The sequence below is a fragment of the Vombatus ursinus genome, unplaced genomic scaffold, assembly GCF_900497805.2.
Source record: "Vombatus ursinus unplaced genomic scaffold, bare-nosed wombat genome assembly UNPS02014801.1, whole genome shotgun sequence".
NCBI lineage: Eukaryota > Metazoa > Chordata > Mammalia > Diprotodontia > Vombatidae > Vombatus > Vombatus ursinus.
Window position 1 is genome coordinate 12,774,623 of NW_020954579.1, and position 20,706 is coordinate 12,795,328.

Below are 20,706 nucleotides of genomic sequence, written 5' to 3' on the forward strand. Positions count from 1 at the left end.
CATGAAATTGTCAATTTCTGCAAATTTATTCAAGGCAGAAGTAATGAGAATTCCCATTAAAGAATGATCAAAGGCTATATAACACTTACCTCCAAATAGTTCCAAATCTCTTAAGCCCTCAACAATGAACTTTTCCGAGACCCACCGCTAAAGAAGAAAATTTCAAAAAGAATTAATATTTCTTTAAACAACAATCCACAGTACAGCCATCAGAAAGACAAATGAAATGACAAAACCAGAAATGACTCAGTTCAGGTAGGACTCATTTCTTTTTAAAAGTTCTCAACAGGCTCTTTAGCTCCCTGGTTCACTAAGAAAACAGCTTGCTCAATTACTTTCATTTCATCTTTAGAGTGGGCCAATTTAATGAAGAGTTCTAAACAGAAACATATGGTACTAGTCTATAGTATCAATTAACATTTTTAGTCTTTTCTAAATCCAAAACTAATCCTCGGGCTCCCTATTATCCATTCCATTACAGATGCTCAGTGCTTTCAGTGCCAACTCAAAGAGTTATTTTGCAATATGGATGAGATGTTGTTTTTTTCATAAGCCTATAGCAATACTGTAACATGAAACAAGTCAAGTGACACAATCTTAACTCTGCTAGGGTTCTAAAGACATTGTAAGCAGATATTTCATACTCAGTTCCAGTATATGCAGTAAACTTGATGTGCAGTAGTAGTGTACTTCACCAGCCTACTTAAAAATGGAACCGAATTCCCAGCCTACTCATCATCACTTGTTTAATTTTACTTGAATTAGATTGGGTTGAAATAGGAAAAGCACTCATATTTAAATGGAATGGAATCAAGATTAAATGTTGCTCATGAACTAATTTCAAAAGTTTGGCTAATGGAAACCCTTTCCACCGAGCTCTGTATTGAGAAGAAAGAGAAACTCAGATTTATCTTAACATTTTCAGAAAAATAAAGAAAAAATAAGAATATGTAAGATTCAGAAATAAATGACATATAGAGTATAATATATATTATTGGCCAGAAGATATATAGATTAACATTTTGTATATCACTGTACCTAAAAATTTATCTTAAAAATAATATTAAGGAATGAGAACAGGCAATGAGGAAACAAAACTATTGATCTTCGCAGATGACATGATGTTATACTTAGAAAATCCTAGAGAATCAACTAAAAAACTACTTGAAATTATTAAAATTAGCAAAATTGCAGAATACAAAATAAACCCACATAAATCATCAACATTTCTATATATTACCAACAAAGTCCAGCAGCAAGAGATAGAAAGAGAAATTCCATTTAAAATAACTGTACACAATATAAAATACTCCCAAGTCTACCTGCCAAGACAAACCCAGGAACTACATGAACACAACTATAAAATACCTTTCACACAAATAAAGTCAGATCTAAACAAATGGAAAAATATTAATTGCTCATGGGTAGGCTGAGCCAATATAATAAAAATAACAATTCTACCTAAATTAATCTATTTATTCAGTGCCATACCAATCAAACTATCAAATAATTATTTTGTGGAGCTAGAAAAAATAACAAAATTCATCTGGAAGAACAAAAGCTCAAGGATATGAAGGGAATCAATGATAAAAATGCAAAAGAAGGTGGTCTAGCTGTACCAGATCTCAAACTGTATTACAAAGGTGTATTTATCAAAACCATCTGGTACTGGCTAAGAGATAGAGTGGTAGATCAGTGGAACAGATTAGGTACAAATTACATTATAGTAAATGACCATAGTAATCTAGTATATGACAAACCCAAAGATCCAAGCTTTTGAAATAAAAACTCATTATTTGACAAAAGCTGCTGGGAAAAATGGAAAACAGTATGGCAGAAGCTAGGTTATAGATCAACATTTCACACTGCATACCAACAGAAGGTCAGAATGAGTACACGACTAACACATAAAAGGTGATACCATAAGCAAATTAAGAGAGCATGGAATAGTTTATCTGTCAGATTTATGGAGAAGGGAAGAATTTAGGACCAAAGAAAATATAGAGATCATTACAAAATTAAAATAGATAATTTTGAATATATAAAATTAAAAAGGTTTTGTACAAACAAAACTAATGCAACCAAAATTATAAGGAAAGCAGGAAACTGGAGAAAAAAATTTTGCGACCAATGCTCTGATAAAGGTCTCATTTCTAAAATATACAGAGAACTGAATCAAATTTATAAGAATACAAGTCATTCCCCAATTGATAAATAATGGTCAAAGGATATGAACAGGCAGTTTTCAGATGAAGAAATTAAGGCTATCTACAGTAATATGAAAAATTCTCTAAATCACTACTGATTAGAGAAATGAAATTTAAAAAACAACTCTGAGGTACCAAGTCACACCTATCAGACTGGCTAATATGACAAAAAAGGAAAATGTTGGATGTTGGAGGGGATGTGGGAAAACTGGGACATTAATGAACTGTTGGTAGAGTTGTGAAGTGATAGAACCATTCTGGAGAACAATTTGGAACTATGCCCAAAAAGCTACAAAACTGAGCATACCCTTTGATCCTGCAATACCACTGCTAAGTCTATATCCCAAAGATATGCAAAAAAAAGGGAAAAGGACCTATTTGTACGAAAATATTTATAGTAGCTCTTTTTGTGTTGGCTAAGAATTGGAAATCGAAGGGATGCCCATCAATTGGGGAATGGCTAAACAAGCTGTGCTATATGATTGTAATGGAATATTGTTGTGCTATAAGAAATGACAAGCAGGATGATTTCAGAAAAACCTGGAAAGACTTACATGAACTGATGCATAGTGAAATGAACAGAACCAGGAGAACGTTGTACACAGTAACAGCAATATTGTTCAATGAAGAACTGTGAATGACTTAGCTATTCTTAGCAATACAATAATCTAAGATAATCCCAAAGGACTAATGATGAAGCAATACTATTCGCCTCCAGAGAAAATACTGATATTGTTTGACTACAGATTGAAGTGTGCTATTTTTCACTTTCTTTCTTTCATTTTTTCTTTTGAGTCTTCTTGTACAAAATGATTAATATGGAAATGTTTCACATGATTGCGCATGTATAACCTATATCTGATTGTTTACTGTCTCAGGGAGGGGGGAAAAGAGGGAGGGAGAGAATTTAAAGCTCAAAACTTTAAATAAAAATGTTAAAAAATTTAAAAAAAGGAGTAATAAAATATTTCATCCATAAAAAAGTATATTCATTACATCTTGAAATATTATTTATTTTTTAATTTTTGGAGAACAGGGTTTATTTATAATTTCTTCTTTTTTTTTTTTTTGCTAGGCAATGGGGTTAAGTGACTTGCCCAGGGTCACACAGCTAGTTAAGTATCAAGTGTCTGAGATTTGAACTCAGGTCCTCCTGACTCCAGGGCCGGTGCTCTATCCACTGTGCCACCTGGCTGCCCCTTATAATTTCTTATAATGATTGTATAGTTACAGAATTATAAAAATAAAAGCTCTATAATATGCAACCTCCCTCTATCACTTGGCAATTAGGTAATTCTCAGTCTGTAAAATGGGTGATAATTTTACAAAATTGCAATGTTTTCTCAAGAAGTCATGGTAAACATCTGTTCTGATGGTTAAAACCTAGTAAGTTTCAAAACTTGAAGACATTTTCAACTTGTGTTTTGACATAGGTGTTCTTAAATTTAATACAATGATCTAGAAAAAAGTTCTGGTAATTTAGTTCTGTTCTGATTTTTAAAAACATAGAAATTTAGTGGGGGAAAAATCATGAAGGAGATGAGGATGAGCAAACATACACACAGTAAAAGGACAAAAATTCATTTCACTGAATATATCTGACATCAGTGAGATAGATTTGCTTTGCCTAAGATGGGTCCATAAGCTATTTTCTCATGAAGTGAACACTTTACCTATTAGACCTGCCACTCTTCACTTAAAGGTTCTAAAAACATAATTCTAAGCATTATATGCATAATTAGCCACAATTTCACATATTTTGTTTTCCTTAAAACAAAAATACTGCTTTTCAGAAAAAGAAAGTATGTTGAGTAAAGTTAGAAGGCTAGAAACACTCACCCTAATTCGCTCTGGTTTACTTACAAGAAAAGACATGGAATCCTAATGTGTAGGCAGGCCTACTTCAATTTCAAGAATATTTTTTAAAAACAAATAAACCTAAAAACAAAAAAGGAAACAAGTTTCATTAGTTAAATGTCTTTTCAAAAAAATACCTGTTAACAAACATTTGTCAAGCATTTGTTCTTTGGATCACTGTACTAGACCATGGGAGAGATATAAATTGCTAGAATCTAAAATTATCGTTGCTAACATCCATGCAGAGAAACTGTTGGTGACAGTAAAACAAGATGTATTGTGGTCAAGAGAATGACTCTGTGTGAAGTACTGGAAAAGCTGTATGGAAAGAGAAGTTTGCAACTATATAATTTCTTCAAGTGCACGAGAATCTCTAACACATTACTCAGACAACTAAAAATATCCCCAGTTGTATCAACCAACCAACCATTCAATCAACAAGCATGTATTAAAATTATGTGCTGGCCACTGGGAATAGAGAGAGAGAGAGAAATAAAACAATTTCTAGATCACTGTTTCTTGAATTAAGGGTAGTGATAAATGCAGTATATGCAAACAACTTGTTAGTATAATTTTTCTTGTTTCTGGGTGAGTCTCATTCCTCCATTACCATTTTACTTCTTGCTCACCTCTATTTTTTTCCTTTCCACCTAGCTTTTGCTTTGAATAAGCTACACAGCCCATATATGAACCGATTTCAAAAGTGGCTAAATTAAATTTTATTAAAAAAAAAAAAACAAAAAACCACACAACTTTTACCATTATTATCCCAGTGGAAGAATGTAGAAATAAGCTCTAACATGATACCCCCCTCCTCCCTTTTTAGCTAGGGCAGATATTTTCCCCTGAGCAAAAACTCATAGGAACTGTCTGTACTTTGTGAAGGAATGGGCATTCCATAAAAAGCCCAAGATAAAGTCTCTGGGAAAAAAAAAAGGTAGGGAAGAGGAAAGGCAGGATGACCTGGGACATGTACACCACCATATAAGTTATTAATCAAAGAAAATAAATAATCTATTTAGATTCTACAACATAAAGAAAAGGCATTTTTGATGCAAAGGCAGGTGTTTTATCTAAGTACAAATAGAAAGTGGAATGAGAAGAGTTTCACTTCTATACTCTGGAAAAATACTGTAACAATTTGTCAAAAAAAAAAAAAGGAAAAATTAATCTGAAAACACTGCACTTGGAAATAATCATTATAGTTTTGCAAAGAACAACCCCTGCCAGAACAACCACATACATAAATACATATAACGACAGGCAAGGGTTCAGGAGAGAAAAGTAAAGAACTTCAGTTAGCTTTCTAATTCTATGCTGATTCTTCACATGACAAATCTATGAACAAACTATTAAGAACTTTTTTTTTAATTTAAAACACAAAGATGCCACTCAGAAGAAAACTGCAATAAATCCTTCCATGTTTACCCCGCTCTTTGTTGGCAGGAGGAGTAGGATGCAATTTGTAATTGCTATGTATATAAATGGATGAAAAGTAGTATTTAAAGAATGTTACCATCAACCTAGAGAGATACAAAAAGGCGTACTTTAAAATGGGCCCTATATCACCAATACCATTCTGACCAGGGTGACAGAACAGAGAATATGCTCACTTGAAATGTCAGCCAATTGAAGGGTGAGATTACAAGAACCAGGGAGAGAAGACCCTACACACACACACTACTCCTTCTGACACAGTCAGCACTTTTTAGATATGCATTATAGTATTGTGTCCAATTTGTAGTTAAACAATGCAGAAGACATGAAGAACTTTAAAATTATTTCAGAGAAGGGTTAAAGATATTAACCTGTAAAAGAAAAGGAACTTTATGAGGAAAGGTTAAAAGAACTGTAACTGTTTCATATGAAGAAAAAGTATAAGAAGATTTCATTAAGAATTTCTTGTTCCATTAACAATAACTAAAGATAACAAAGTAGGTGGCCATTGATTAGGGAATGCCTAAACAAACAGAAGTATGTGAATGTAATGGAATATTAATGTACTGTAAGAAATTATGAATATGAATACATGGAAGATTTATATTGACTGATGCAAAATGAAGCAGAACCAGGAAAAAATACACTTTGAAAAAAATAAAGGACTACAACACTGTAAGTGGGAAGAACAATAACAAAAATTTTAATTGAATGTTACAGAATTATTGACCTGAAGAGAAGTGAATGAGAATGCACCTCTCTCTTTTTGCAGAGGTAAGGAACAATGGTGATGATACACAACACATACTACTGGATTTTGCTAATCTGCTTTTTTTTCTCCTTTCTCTTTTATTCTTTGTTACAAGGGATGGTTCTCTGGGTGGAAAGTAGAAACGGATGTACTGAGGAATTAAAATGATGCAAAAAACCCAAAGGATGTCAATTTTAAAAAAAAGATATTCGAGAATATATATGAAGAAAAATCTAAAGCCACTGGAATTCAAATCAGATTTAATAAATTTTTTTTAACTGAGAAAAAGTAGACTCCTTTATTCCATTCAGTTTTCTTCAGAAAACTGTCACATCTAACTTTTCTAAGATTCTATTCATCTCCTTGACTTCTTTCTTATTTATTTTATGGACAGATTTATTTAGCTCTGAGAGGAGAAAGTTGAGGTCTCCCACTAGTACAGTTTTACTATCTATTTCCTCCTATAATTTAATATTTTAAGGAAATAATTCTTAACTTCCAGTGAAGTTTGTTAAATGCTGGATTATTTTCCCCCCAAAAGGCTATGAATTGGCATCTGCACAGATTTACTTTTAAGGGGGAAAAAAGATGATATTCACCTACCTGAGATGGTTTAAAGTAGTTCTCCCTAAAGACTGGTAATTCTGGCACTAGATAACCTCTAAAATTTCTCACAGGTACAGATAGACTCTCTTTCAATCAAATTTCACGGTACATCAAACTATCTACATTGTCAAAACTCCTCAATTTGGAAGCTACAATGAGGGTGTTTAATATACACTGTGGTTTGCTGGGCTGTTATAGAAAACAAATGCCTGATCTACTGAGTGTTTACAAATTACAGTACACTTTTCAGGGAAGCTATTGTGTAAAAGGTATTGTCTGGCAATTTAAAAGAAATAAGTTCCTTGTTATAAGATATGCATTGACTTTGTTTATTCTAAATGGGGAGTGTTGGGATATGAGGTACTAATGATAAATTTCCTTTTCTTATTTTTGAGTGTACATCTTTACAATATTAGATTTCTGACTTAAAGTTTTATAGAATCCCATGGTAGCCATGTACAATTTAGGCCTGGGAGCTAGGTTACAGGGTCAAAATAACCATAGCAGGGATTCTTAACCTGGATCCGTGGACGGAGGATAGATTTCAGGAGAACCACGAACTCAGATGTGGGAAAAAAAAAAATCACATCTTTATTTTTAGTAACCTTTGCATTTTATTTTATGTATATAAAAATATCATTCTGAGAAAGGGCTTGTAGGTTTCACCAGACTGTCAAAAGGGTCCATGACACAAAAAAAGGTTAAGAACTCTAGAACTACAGTAAGCCTAGATGATTAAGTTGCTCAGCAACTGACAGCAAGGCTGTCACAGTGTCTGAATACAGATTTTCAAGTTGCCAATCCAGGTTTCTGGTAAGTAAGATTTTTCTTCCCTACAATTTCTTTAGTTTGTGCTATCTCAAAACCCATTCTCTAAGAATTTTCCTTGTTCTCCCATTGGCTCCTCCATTTTGTATCTCTGATAAATCCCTAAATTCTCACATCCTCTTCCTACACAACTTAATCATCCTGCATATTCCTCTGCTCTACTGCTTTACAACTAATACTTTATTAAGGAAACAAGATTAAACTTTAGCTTTCCAGTATGTCACAGGGACATTCACGACTAGCCAATTAAGAGGCCGGGATGATGGAAGGAGGCAGGCATGGTGGGAGAAGAAAAGAGTGCATTAGCCCCTGTTCAGTCTCTGCAGCTTCCTGAGTTCAATCTCTGGTGTTCCAAGAGTCTCAGGGTTGGGAAGTACCTGGACAACTCTCAGTCCACGAGGCTCAACCAGCTTTACCTTGGCTAGAAGGCACCTTTTCTCAGGCTCATGTTTTGGGCTTCAAACCGCAAGCACACTGCTAAGTATATGATTAATTTTGTAAAATATAATTCAGAAAGCAATTCACTGCACTTTACAATTCATAATAATGTCATAGGAGTCCATCTCAAACTATCAGAGTCAGCAGCCTGTGCACGTAGACACTCTCAATTCCAGAAGTATTCCACAAAATAATAAATCAAAAACATGTCAAAATTAACTGAGAAAATTTAACACAATATTCAAACATAACTGCTACACAAAAATGCTCAACCAAAAAGAAAACATGCACATTAGAGGGAATGTTATGGAACTGTGAAAAGATCCATCCACACAGAATTTTTAATGTAATGAAATTGCCTGCATACATACTAACAAAGCACTGCTGTCTGAGGCATGGAAACCTACACTTTCCAGAAGTTTGTCTCTTAAATATCTTAACTTTTAAATTCAATAGCCTTTTTTCAAGCTTGATCCATTGGAAGTTTCTGAAACTGTTTTCCACCCCCTTCCTCCTAGATACTCATCTTTTTTGGCTTCTGTGATAATGCTCTCTCCTGCTGGTACTACTGATGTGTAACTGCTCCTCTACCAGATCTTTATCAGCCTCCCACTCCAAATATGGGTGTCCCTCACAGGCACTTTTTTGGACCCTCTTCACTCCAGCTCTATACTCTTGCCCTTGGTAATATCTTCATCCCTCATGGGATCAATCATCATCTTTACTTATATGACTTCAAAAGCTACATCAAACTGTAACCTTTCCCTTGAATTCTATCCCCATGCTTAGAATGTTTTCCCTCATGACCTCCATCTCTTGAAATACCCACCTCTCTTGAAGGCACAGCTTAACTGGACTTTGCTGATTCCCAGCTGCTAGGTTTTTGTTTTCTTTTTACACACCCCAACCCCCAAAGAGGCGGGGAGAAATCACTTTATATTTATTATATGTACATCCTCTATTTATCTGTAAATGTAATGTAATGTAAATGTAAATGTTTTATCCCCTTGGTAAAATATAAGCACCTTAAGGGCAGGGATTGTCCCACTTTTGTCTTTGTATCTCCAGTGCCCTGCCATAGTGCTCTGCAAAGAGCAAGGCTTGATAAATGCTTATTGACTAAAGATGCCTTTTCTGATTCATTCAGTTGTTAGATCCTCTCACTTCCCACTTTATCTGATCTTTCCCTTGTACCCATCATCTCCTATCCTGCATTATATTTATCTGTTTAAATGCTGTGACCCACTCCAAGAAGAATGTAAGATGCTTGAGGGCAGGGATTATATTTTAGTCTTTGTATAGTATCCTGTACTTAGTATGTTCTTAACAAAGGTTTGCTAAATTAAACTATACAAAACTGGACTTTATATTTATCAAATTGCAATTCTATTTGGATATGAATCTTTAAATGAAAATAAGAAACCTGAATTTTAATCTCAGCTACTGGCAACTAGCAGTGTGATCTTGGGGAAATCAGTTTTATTATCTATAAAATTAGGGGTTTGGAACAGGTGCTCTCCACATTGGATAATCTTTTCCCACTTACATTCAATATCTGATCAGGTGAAAAACTTTTCAGTTTACTTTTTTGTTTGTTTCAAAATAATTTCCACACATAAAGACAAAAATCATACTACTCAGACTTACTGCAAATCAAGTTATTCATGCTATAACTATAAAAGATCATAAAACTCAAGAAAATTATTTAAGTTATGGAGAAAGTTTTTATTGAATTAACAGCTAGCATTTCTAAAGCTCTTTATGGTTTACAAAGCACTCATTTGATCTTCAACCCTGTAAATTAGGTGCTAATGTTATTCTCATTTACAGATGAGAAAAATAAGGCTGAGAGAGATTAAGTAATTTTCCCAGGGTTACATAGCCAGTAAGTGTCTGAGGCAGGATTTGAACCCAGGTTTTCCTGACTCCATATCTAGTGCTCTTACCAATTTCACCACCTAGCTACCTTTATTATTTTCCAGTAACAGGTTATTAGTAAAACAAAGCAACTCAAGATAATTAAACTAATGGAAGTTTGTCATCTAGTCAGAATCTGAGCCTATACCCATAGGTAAAGTATATTTCTGCTGTTGATTTTAATACACGAGCCAAAAGCAAGTAGCTAATAAAAGCACCCTTTGGTTCCAGGTCAGGAATTCTTTGGTTTATTATTGCTCTATCATTCTAGCTACCAGGTTGCTATTGGTACAGCCACTCACAGTCTCAGTAGTGAATAAATATTTATTAAGCGGCTACTATATGCCAGGCACTGTGCTAAGCACTGGAGACACAAAGAAAGGCGAAAGACCCTTGAGGAGCTCACAATCTAATATGGGAGGCAACATGTATATAGCTATGTACACACAAGCTATATACTGTATAAATAGGAAATAATCAGCAGAGGGAAGGTACTAGAATTAAGAAATATTGGGAAAGGTTTCCTGCAGAAGGTGAGATTTTACCTGGGATTTGTTTTTTTTGTTTGTTTTGTTTTGGCTAGGCAATGGGGTTAAGTGACTTGCCCAGGGTCACACAGCTAGTAAGTGTTATGTGTCTGAGGGCGGATTTGAACTCAGGTCCTCCTGGATCCAGGGCGGGTGCTCTGTCCACTGCACCACCTAGCTGCCCCTTACCTGGGATTTGAAAGAAGCCAGGGGGCAGAGGAAGGAAAACATTCTACACATGAAGCCAGTGAAAATGACCATTATCAGTAGATGGAATGTCTTGTTTGAAGAAGAGCAAGGAGGTTAATGCCATTGAATCAAAGAATATATAGTGGGTATAAATCGTAATAAGACTGGAAAGGTGTGGTGAGAGGGGCTAGGTTATAAAGGGCTCTGAACACCAAACAGAGGATTTTATATTTGATCCTGGACATGAAAGGGAAACACTGGAGTTAGTACTGAGTCTGAAAGCTGCACCTGCTCTTTAGGAAAATCACTTTGGCAACTAAGTGTAGGATGTATTAGAGTGGGGATACATTTGTGGCAGGCAATCCAACCAATAAGCAGTAGCCAACAGGTCAGGCATGAGGAGATGGAGGCCTGCATTAGAACTCCTCCCTGAACCTCCATTTTAAGGAGGGTGCCCAGGGTAGCTATCTCAGTTTCCTACCTGGCTGTCCTCTACTGGTCTTCATCATGTTCCTGCTCTGGGTACTCTCCTCTTCCCACCCCCTTTTCAGCTTCTTTTTATGTGTTCTCTTCCTCCAATTGATTGTGCTCTCCTTGAGGACAGCAACTGTCCTTTGCCTTTCTTTCTATCTTCAGAGCTTAGCACAGTGCCTGGCCCAAGGCAGGCACTTAATAAATGTTTACTGACTAAGCCAAGGATGACACCTAGGTAGTGAGTCTGGGAGACTGGAAGGATGGTGGTGCTCTTGACAGTAAAAGGGAAGATTTGGGAGTGGGGAGGTGTTGGGGGAAAGATTATAACTGCAGTTTTGGATAGGTTCCATTTAAGATGTCTACAGAACATCTAGTTCAAGATGTCAAATAGGCAGTTGGAGATGTGAGACTGCAAGTCAGCAGAGAGTTTAGGGATTAATAAGCAGACTTGAGAATCATTAGCATGAAGAGGATAATTGAATCAATGGGAGCTGATGGGATCACCATGTGAAACAGCGTAGAAGAAAAGGAGAAGAAGGTCCAGGACAGTGGAACGAAGTGGAAAACCCATGGTTAGAGGGAGTTACCTGGATGAAGATCCAGGGGGAAAAGAAAAAAAAAAAGACCAAGAAGAAGCTGTCAGGTAGGAGAACAAGGAGAGAAAAGAGGGTGATAATAGTGTCAAAGACTACAAAGAAAGTCAAAAAGCATGAAGACTGAGAAAGGGCTACTGGATTTGGCAAGTAAGAGGCCACTGTTAACTTTGGAGAGAAAAGTTTAGGTTGAATGAAGAGGTCAGAAGCCAGACTGTACAGAGTTAAGAAGAAAATAAGAGAAAATATAAACACCTATTGCAGACAGCCTTTTCAAGGAACTTAGCCAAAAAAAGGCAAGAGAGATAAGGGATGGAAGGTAAACATTATTATAGCCAGATCTAAAGAACTGGTTTCTCTGGAAGAACACTAGTGTTTTCTAGCTTGGATTTCAATTCTTCCAGTGATTGCATGCTGTGACTCTCAAATCCCTTTAGAGTATTCTAATTTACTGGTAGTCTTCTCATTCCCAATAAATGACATGCTGAACACCACTGATCTCCACCAGTATAGTATTAAATTTACTTTCCAGAAGTTCAACACTAGTAATCAGATAGGCTGACACAGCCAGTAAGTGTCTGAGGCTCGATTTGAACTCACGAAGTCTTCTTTATTCCAAGCCCAGTGCTCTGTCTGATGCGCCACCCAGCTGACTCCAGGGATTACTACCCTTTTGCATATAAAATTATAAGATGTTACTTAGAGAAGATCTTTAAATTCTCTTCTAGCACCAAAACTCTATGATTTTGTGGTATATGACAATAATAGAACATACCATAAGAAACAACAAAAATGGGGGGGGCAGAGCCAAGATGGCAGAGTAAAAGCAGTGACTTGCTTGAGCTCTCCCCCAAACCCCTCCAAATACCTGTAAAAATGGCTCTAAACAAATTCTACAGCAGTGGAATCCACAAAAAGACAGAGTGAAACAAATTTCCTGCCCAAGACAACCTGGATGGTTGATTAGAAAGGTCTATTGAGCTGGGCTTGGAGAAGAGCACAGTTCAGCACGGGCGCCTCAGCAAACCTGAAACAGGGCTCAGGGGACTGAATCTCAGGCAGCTGTGGTGGTTTCCTGAATTCTCAACCCACAAATGCCAAAGACAACTTAGAAGGTCAGTAGGAAAAGTCTGTCTGACTGAGGTGAGAGAGGAGTTCGGTCTGGCCCAAGTCCTAGTGCAGCCCTAGGGTGGCTGCTGCTTCTGGAGCTCTAGGCTTGGATCTGGGTCTAAGCTCTCGGTAGTGGTCCTGGGTCAAGGAGGAGCCTTGGCATGGTGGAGCTTGTAGTGGCGGTGAATAGGGAATCCTCCTCACAGTTCCAAGGCAGAAAAGAGTTCTTGTGGTCACTCTTAGACCAGAGCACAGGTCAAGAAAGGAGTAAACACCTGGCCTTTCATCACACCACCTTGGAAGAACTGATAATTTACAGGTCCCTAGAAGAATCTCTGAAAACAGCTGCACAAACTCCCAAAGCTTGGGACAGTACATTCTCTACACTGGAAGCAGACCCCTACCTTAAAAAAGAACTTAAAAGTCAAATAATTGGCTGGGATCATGAGCAAACAGTGCAAAAAAAAAGTCAGACCATAGAATCTTACTTTGGAGACAAAGATCAAAACATACAACTAGAAGAAGACAACAAAATCAAAGCTCCCACATCCAAAGCCTCCAAGAAAAATATGAATCAGTCCCAGGCCACGGAATTTTGAGAAGCAAGTAAGAGAAGTAGAGGAAAAACTGGGAAGAGAAATTGAGAGTGATGCAAGCAAATCATGAAAAACAAAGCTAAAGGAGACCCAAAAAAATACTGAAGAAAATAACATCTTAAAAAATAGACTAACCCAAATGGCAAAAGAGGTCCAAAAAGCTAATGAGGAGAAAAATGCCTTAAAAAGCAGAATTGGGGGCAGCTGGGTGGCACAGTGGATAGAGCTCTAGCCTTGGAGTCAGGAGGACCTGAGTTCAAATCCAGCCTCAGATGCATGACATTTACTAGCTGTGTGACCCTGGGTAAGTAACTTCACCCTGACTGCCTCACCAAATTCAAAAAAAAAAAAAAAAAAAAAAAGGCAGAATCGGCCAAATGGAAAAGGAAGTCCAAAAGCTCACTGAAGAAAATACTTCCTTAAAAATTAAAATGGGGCAAATGGAATCTAATGACTTTATAAGAAATCATGACATTGTAAAACAAAACCAAAAGAATGAAAAATAGAAGACAGTGTGAAATATCTCATTGGAAAAATAACTGACCTGGAAAATAGATCCAGGAGAGATTATTTAAAAATTATTGGACCACCTGAACAACAAGAAAAAAAAGAGCCTAGACATTACCTTTCAAGAAATTATCAAGGAAAACTGCCCTCATATTTTAGAACCAGAGGACAAAATAGAAATTGAAAGAATCCATCGATCTCCTCCTGAAAGAGATCTCCAAAGGAAAACTCCTAGGAATATTGTAGCAAAATTCCAGAGTTTCCAGGTCAAGGAGAAAATATTGCAACCAGCCAGAAAGAAACAATTCAAGTACTGTGGAAACACAATCAGGATAACACAAGATTTAACAGATTCTACAATAAGGGACGGGAGGGCATAGAATATAATATTCTGGAGGGCAAAGGTGACAGGATTACAACCCAGAATCACCCATCCAGCAAAACTGAGTATAATCCTTCAGGGGAAAAAATGGATATTCAGTGAAATAGAGGACTTTCAAGCATTCTTGATGAAAAGACCAGAGCTGAACAGAAAATCTGACTTTCAAATACAAGACTCAAGTGAAACAGGAAAGAGGAATCATAAGAGACTTATTAAGGTTGAACTGTTTATATTCCTGCATGGAAAGATGATATTTGTAACTCATGAGACCTTTGTCGGTATTAGGGTAGTTGGAGGGAAAAAATTATATGTATATAGATAGATAGATAGATAGACAGACAGACAGATAGATAGAGGGCACAGGGTGAGTTGAAAATGAAGGGGTATTATCTGGAGAATAAAATTAAGTGGTGAGAGAGAATTATACTGGAAGAAGGTGAAAGGGAGAGGCAGAATGGGGTAAATTATCTCACATGAAACAGACAAGAAAAGGCTTTTACCGTGAAGGGGAAATGGGGGAAGATGAGAGGGAATGAGTGAATCTTATTCTCATCAGATTTGGCTTAAGGAGGGAATAACATACACACTCAATTGGGTATGGAGATCTATCTTACCCTACAGGAAAATAGGGAGAGAAGGGGAGAGTAGGGGGATGATAGAGGGGAGGCCAGATTGGGGGAGTTGGTAATCAGAAGCAAACACTTCTGAGGAGGGACAGGATCAAACGAGAGAATAGAATAAATAGGGAGCGGGATAGGATGAAGGGAAATATACTTAGTTTTTCACAACATGACTACTATGGAAGTGTTTTGCATGACCACACATGCATAACCTTTATTGAGTTGCTTGCCTCTTCAATGAGGGTGGGCGGGGAGGGAGCAAGGGAGAAAATTTGGAACCCAAAGTTTTAAAAACAAATGTTAAAAAAAAAACTGTTTTCACATGCAACTGGGAAATAAGAAATACAGGAAATGAGTACAGAAATCTATTCTGCCCTACAGGAAAATAGAAGGGGAAGGGGATAAGAGAAGGGGGGGAGAGATAGAAGGGAGGGCAGATTAGGGGAAGGGGTATACAGAATGCATGCCATCTTGCGGTGGGGGAGGGATGAGATGGGGAGAAAATTTGTAACTCAAAATCTTGTGGAAGTGAATGTTGAAAAGTAAAAATAAATAAGTTAATAAATGGTAAAAACAAAAACCCAACAAAAATGAAGATTTCGGAGAGGCATGAGAGGACTTAAATGAATTGATGCAAAGTAGAACCTGAAAAACAATATACACAGCTATAACAATGTAAAGAGAAAGAATAGAAGAAAAAAGGAAACAACACTGTGTAATAAAAATGGGAGTTTGGGATCAGCAAAGAGCTGAAAAATTATACCTTTCTCCCTTCCCTTCAGAGATGGGAAGCTGCATGGGTGTGGAATATATCATCATCAGACATTAATATGTTGATTAGCTGGTTGAGTTATTTTTTTGTTTCTTTTAAAATCTTTGTTACAAAGGATGCCTCACTAGGTTGGGGGGGGTGAGGAAGGAAAGTACATATTTGGACATGAATGTGGTTTAAAAGCAAAAGATAACAATAAAAAGTTTTCAAAAATTTTCAAAAGTTCTATTATTCTATTAGAATTTACTGAATGATACTATTAAAATGTGACACAAGCAAGTTCTAAAATACCAATAAGTACTCTTTACAAATGCTGTTCCTTCAAATTTCAGGAGTAGGATAGTTTCATGTATTTATTCATTTCTAGCAAAAAGCAACGATATTAAGTATAAACAGAACTCTTTCACTGAAGTTTAAGAGGGTGTGGAGTTACTTACTAGCTAATCAAGAGCCAGCATCTGTGCTAGTGCCAGGACTCAAGAGATAAAGCTGCTCGCCTCTCTTTGTCATTAAACATTACTGAGTGTCTATTAATGTACTATCGAGGGTACAAAGAGGCAACATGAATAATCCCAGTTCTCAAGGAGCTTACAATCTGAGGAGAAAGGATGCATGCAGAAATCACATATGACAATAAAGGGCAGCAATTATTGCCAAATGAGGTTTCTAGACAATAGATGTTACATATAGGGTTCAGAGAAGTTAAAGACCACTGTGCTTTGTCTAGGCAGGGTTCAGGAAGGATGGGGAACTCAAAGGTAATGAGAAAAGTTGTGGAGGTAGGAATGTATATGGCACAATTATGGACAACAGATTAGTTTAACTGGAATAGAGTTTTGGTAGTGGGGTGAAACAGGAAATACAGTTGGAAAGAGAGGATAGGGCAAAATTGTCGAGGATCCTGAATATCAGGTCAACAAGTTTGGATTTTCTTTGAAAGAGGAATCACCCAAAGATTTTTAGGAAACACACACACACAAAGCGAGTTTAAAGGATATATATTTGGCAGTAGTGGAAAAGATGGATTTAGGGGGAAGAATCAGATTATTTTAAGTCATGTATTAAGTGATGGAGGATGTGGATTAGGAAAGTGGAGGTGGGAATATAAAATGGGAGTGGCACTGTGAATAACAGGACATTGTGAATGTAGGATCATGGAAAAAGTCAAGATAGCAGAATATTGGAAATGTGGATGTTACCCAATCCCACCTCCCACCCAATACAGAAATCCTTTATATAATATCTCTGACAAAATGATCCCCTAGCCTGTTTAATATATTCACTGCCAAGGAGTAGCCTTGTCCTTGACTATTCCATTACTAAGTAATGCTGATGAATACAAGGTGTCAGGTCTGAGTAATTTGGAGAATGGTGGTATCACTGGCAGAAACAAGATAACCCAGAAGTGGACTTGACAGCAGTATATCCAAGGAGAAATGCTCAGCAGACTGAAAGATGGGTGTGGAACTCTTGAGTTGAAAAGAGAGGAAGATCTGGGATTCAGATGAACAGGAAGTTGAAGTCATTAGAGTAAATGAGATTTTTTAAGACAAATAATCTAGACTCACAATGGCAGAAGGCTGAGAACTGAGCCTGGTCATATACACTGATGTGTGGTTTGGGAGGAAGTGAATACAGCAAAAGGAACAGAATAACCAGCCAGAAAAATAGGAAGAAAGTCAGATAATAGAGGACAAAAATGTAGAACGAGAAAAGCAAATGGGATCTGGGAAGACTGACAAGTTACAGAATGTCAGAGAAAGAACAATTCTTTTATAACAAGTTTTTAGGCTTTTTTGTCTATATGTACAGAGAAATTCTTTCACTTTGTAATCCTCTTCATTGTATGGGCTACTAATGAAAGCTGTGCACTAAGATATAACCTGCAATTGCTCTGGTTAAAGGGTGCATATAGCTCTGATCGGTTCAGCAATGCAGTTTACAGATGAACTAACAGGATCCTGATTTGAGGCAGGCAAAGGGTCTGACTGGGTGAATTACTTCTTTTTTGTTTCCTCATCACCCTCATCATTAAAAACATGAAAGGGCGAATCAGACAATAATGAACTATCTTAATACCCCAAAGGAGGATGAAAGATGACTACAGATGTGTTTCTACTGCTGTTGGGATAGTTTATACCAAAAACAAACTAGGCATAAATTCCCAGATTCTCTGCCCCCTGCATGTAGTCACAGGAATATGAGGTTAAATCAGGCTACTGACAGTCCAGGATGCTGGGTTCAATTCCTGAAGAAGCAGGTAAACTTTTGTTTTCTGTACGAGATAAGCACTTTTATTACATCCAACAGGAACACTATTTTGGGGAGGGAAGGGGGCAGACCTGTTTTGTCATCGGGGTGGGAGCTCCCGGGGAGGGAGGGATTTCCTTAACCTACACATTAGAGAGGCTGAGGCACAGAGAAGTTAAGTGACTCGCCCAGGGCCACACAGCCAGTCTGGGTCAGGTGCAGCACATGAACCCGGGTCTTCCGGATGCCAAGACCGCCTCTTCACCGTGTTTGGGGGGACACAACTGGACACTCCTCGGAGAGAAGGGGATCGCCTTGTTTGGGTCCCCCCGACTTGGGGGCGCGCCCCCTTCACGGGCCCCGTCCCCCGGGCCCTGGCTAAGCGAGCGGCGGCCTAGCTCCTTCCTTCCCGCAGGCCGCGGCCCTCGGAGACGGGAGCCCCGGGTGCGGAGGGGAGGCACCGACCGAGGTCGGGCGGTCACGGCCGCTGAGGAGGCCCAGGCGGAGGCGGCGCCGGAGGCGACGCGAGGCTGAGTCCCGGGCTCCCCTCGGCCCCCCCGGCAGCCCCGGCCGGCCGGTACCTGGTCCTGAAGTCCGCGCTCAGTCAGTCCTCCTCGGGTCTTCGCTTCAGCCGTAGCTGCTTGGCCGGTTGCTGGGAAAAGGAGGGTGGGGGGATTGTGCGTAGGACGTAACGTGACATGCGCAGTAGAGGCGGTGCGGCTCGGGGGCGGGGCAGGAACGCGCAGTTACGAGCAGCCGCCAGACCTGCGTGGGAACCGTCCCAGGCCTGTTGGCTCACACCCTCCCGGCACCTGAACCAGGGCGAGGCCGTTGAGCTATATTGCGCATGCGTCTCAGATACCCCTCCCAAGCCCGAATAAACTCCTTTTAATTCGTACCGCGGACTCCAAGATGTCCCTGTGGCCTTGTATTCTGTGGAATGTTGGATTTAAATGTTCACTTAACCTCTCTTTGCCTGAGGTTCCTTATTAATAAAATCGGTTTCATTTGTTCAGTCGCGTCCGACTCTTTGTGACCCCACTTGGAACAAACATACCGGAGTGGTTTGCCATTTCCTACTCCAGCTCTTCTTATAGACGAAGAAACTGAGGCAAGCAGGGTTAAGTGACTTGGCCAGGGTCACGCAGCCGCTAAGTGTCTGAGACCAGATCTGCATGTAGGAAGACGAGTCTTCCTCACTCCAGGCCAAGCACTTTTAATGCCCTGCGCACCTAGCTTCCCCGATAAAACAGAAAGGGCTGTTGTAAGGATCAAAAGAGAAGGCACACCAGGCTTTGCAAGCCATGAAACGCTGTATTAGCGTTACTAGAGTAGTCTCATGAGTAACCCAGGTTTTAAGCCTGGGTATTTGCATAAGACTTTCTTCAGGCACAGGTGGAACATGGTAGAACAGTGGGTTTTGTTTTTGTCTTTTCTAGGAGCTGGACTTCACAAGTGGGCTTCTCCCCGAAGGCTTGAGGGTGGAGGGGTAGGGGTGGGTGGCCTCTCACTCAGAGAGCCTGGAACCTAAGAAGTCCTCTCCTCTCTGGACAACTCCGCCCCTCGCGCACTCTCCACCAGTGAGGAGAGTCTGTTGCAAATGCAAAGATTACCCACGTTTAAAGCATTTCCTCTGTAGGTCAGATTCACATGCAATCAGTTCCATAAGTTTTTCCGCTAATGCTTTCACTAAACCACTGGGGTCATCCATCTCCCTCATCTTTCAACTTTGGCTCTTTCACAACCTGGGAAAAGATAAACCATTTGGAGAGCAGCCTTCTCAGGATATGCCGTGGAGAACTCGGCTTTCACTTGGGGAAGCTTATTTTCCTGCTTCTCAGAAAGCTTGATTCAATACTGGGTCTGGGTCTGCAGTTTCCAGGGAGTGATCTGGGCACTGAACAGCATTCTGTCATATTTATTTGCTAGAAAGGCAATGGTATGTACAGGGGGTGTTCTAGCTTTCCCATTTACTAGCTATATGACCAGGAAGAAGTAACAATTTCTTTAAGTAGTAGTTTCCTCAGCTGCAAAGTGGAAATAATGCTTTGCAAGATGTTAATGACACATAGACGTCATGAGGAAACTATTTTGTGTAAATTGTAAAGCACAGCATAAGATGAACTGTTTTAAAATTGATGCCTCTCTCATTGGAATAGTCTTTAAAAATCAAGTAATATGTGATTTTCTTAGACTATGATCCCGAGAGCAAGATTTGTTCGACTCATCAACTTTTGTGGTAGGGAGTGGAGACAATGTGATAGCACAATTATTTTAGCACGGAATTATGAAGACAAGAAAAGATCAAACCGTCAAACCAGTACTTTGTATCTATTTTCTCCAATCCATTGTATCAGCCATTCTTTCTTACACATAGTATTACCTTTCACTTGGTGTCGAGCGTTAACTTTTCAAATCAATTTTCACCTATTATTTTATTTATTAACAGCTCTGATATATTAGTACTATTCCCCATTTTAAGATATGATTCTGAAATTTTAAGATGGAGAAAGTAAAGAACAGGAGTTGTGACTTGCCTAAAGTGACACAGCAAGATTTCAGCAGCAAAGCTGAAAGCTGAGACTAGAAGATAGGTTTCCTGACAAGTGTAATAAAAACAGGGTTAAGGACACTTGGATTCTAGT

At 38.4% G+C, this 20,706-nt stretch overlaps 1 protein-coding gene across 3 annotated transcripts in view; it reads right to left on the minus strand.

Moving 5' to 3' along the window:
* The window catches only part of STRADA (STE20 related adaptor alpha), a 38,221-nt gene extending 19,490 nt beyond the window's left edge, over positions 1 to 18,731 (minus strand). For 2 of the 3 annotated variants that reach the window (XM_027873414.1, XM_027873416.1), the window contains exons 1-3: positions 18,643 to 18,731; positions 4,047 to 4,145; positions 90 to 147 (exon numbers count right to left, since the gene is read on the minus strand). Coding sequence is in view for 1 of the 3 variants with exons in the window: in XM_027873416.1 (XP_027729217.1) it covers positions 90 to 147; positions 4,047 to 4,082 (94 nt within the window). In the remaining 2 variants the exon portion in view is untranslated. The remainder of the gene's footprint in view (positions 1 to 89; positions 148 to 4,046; positions 4,146 to 18,642) is intronic. The other variant, XM_027873415.1, reaches the window with a different exon arrangement.
* Between the last annotated feature and the right edge of the window lie 1,975 nt (positions 18,732 to 20,706).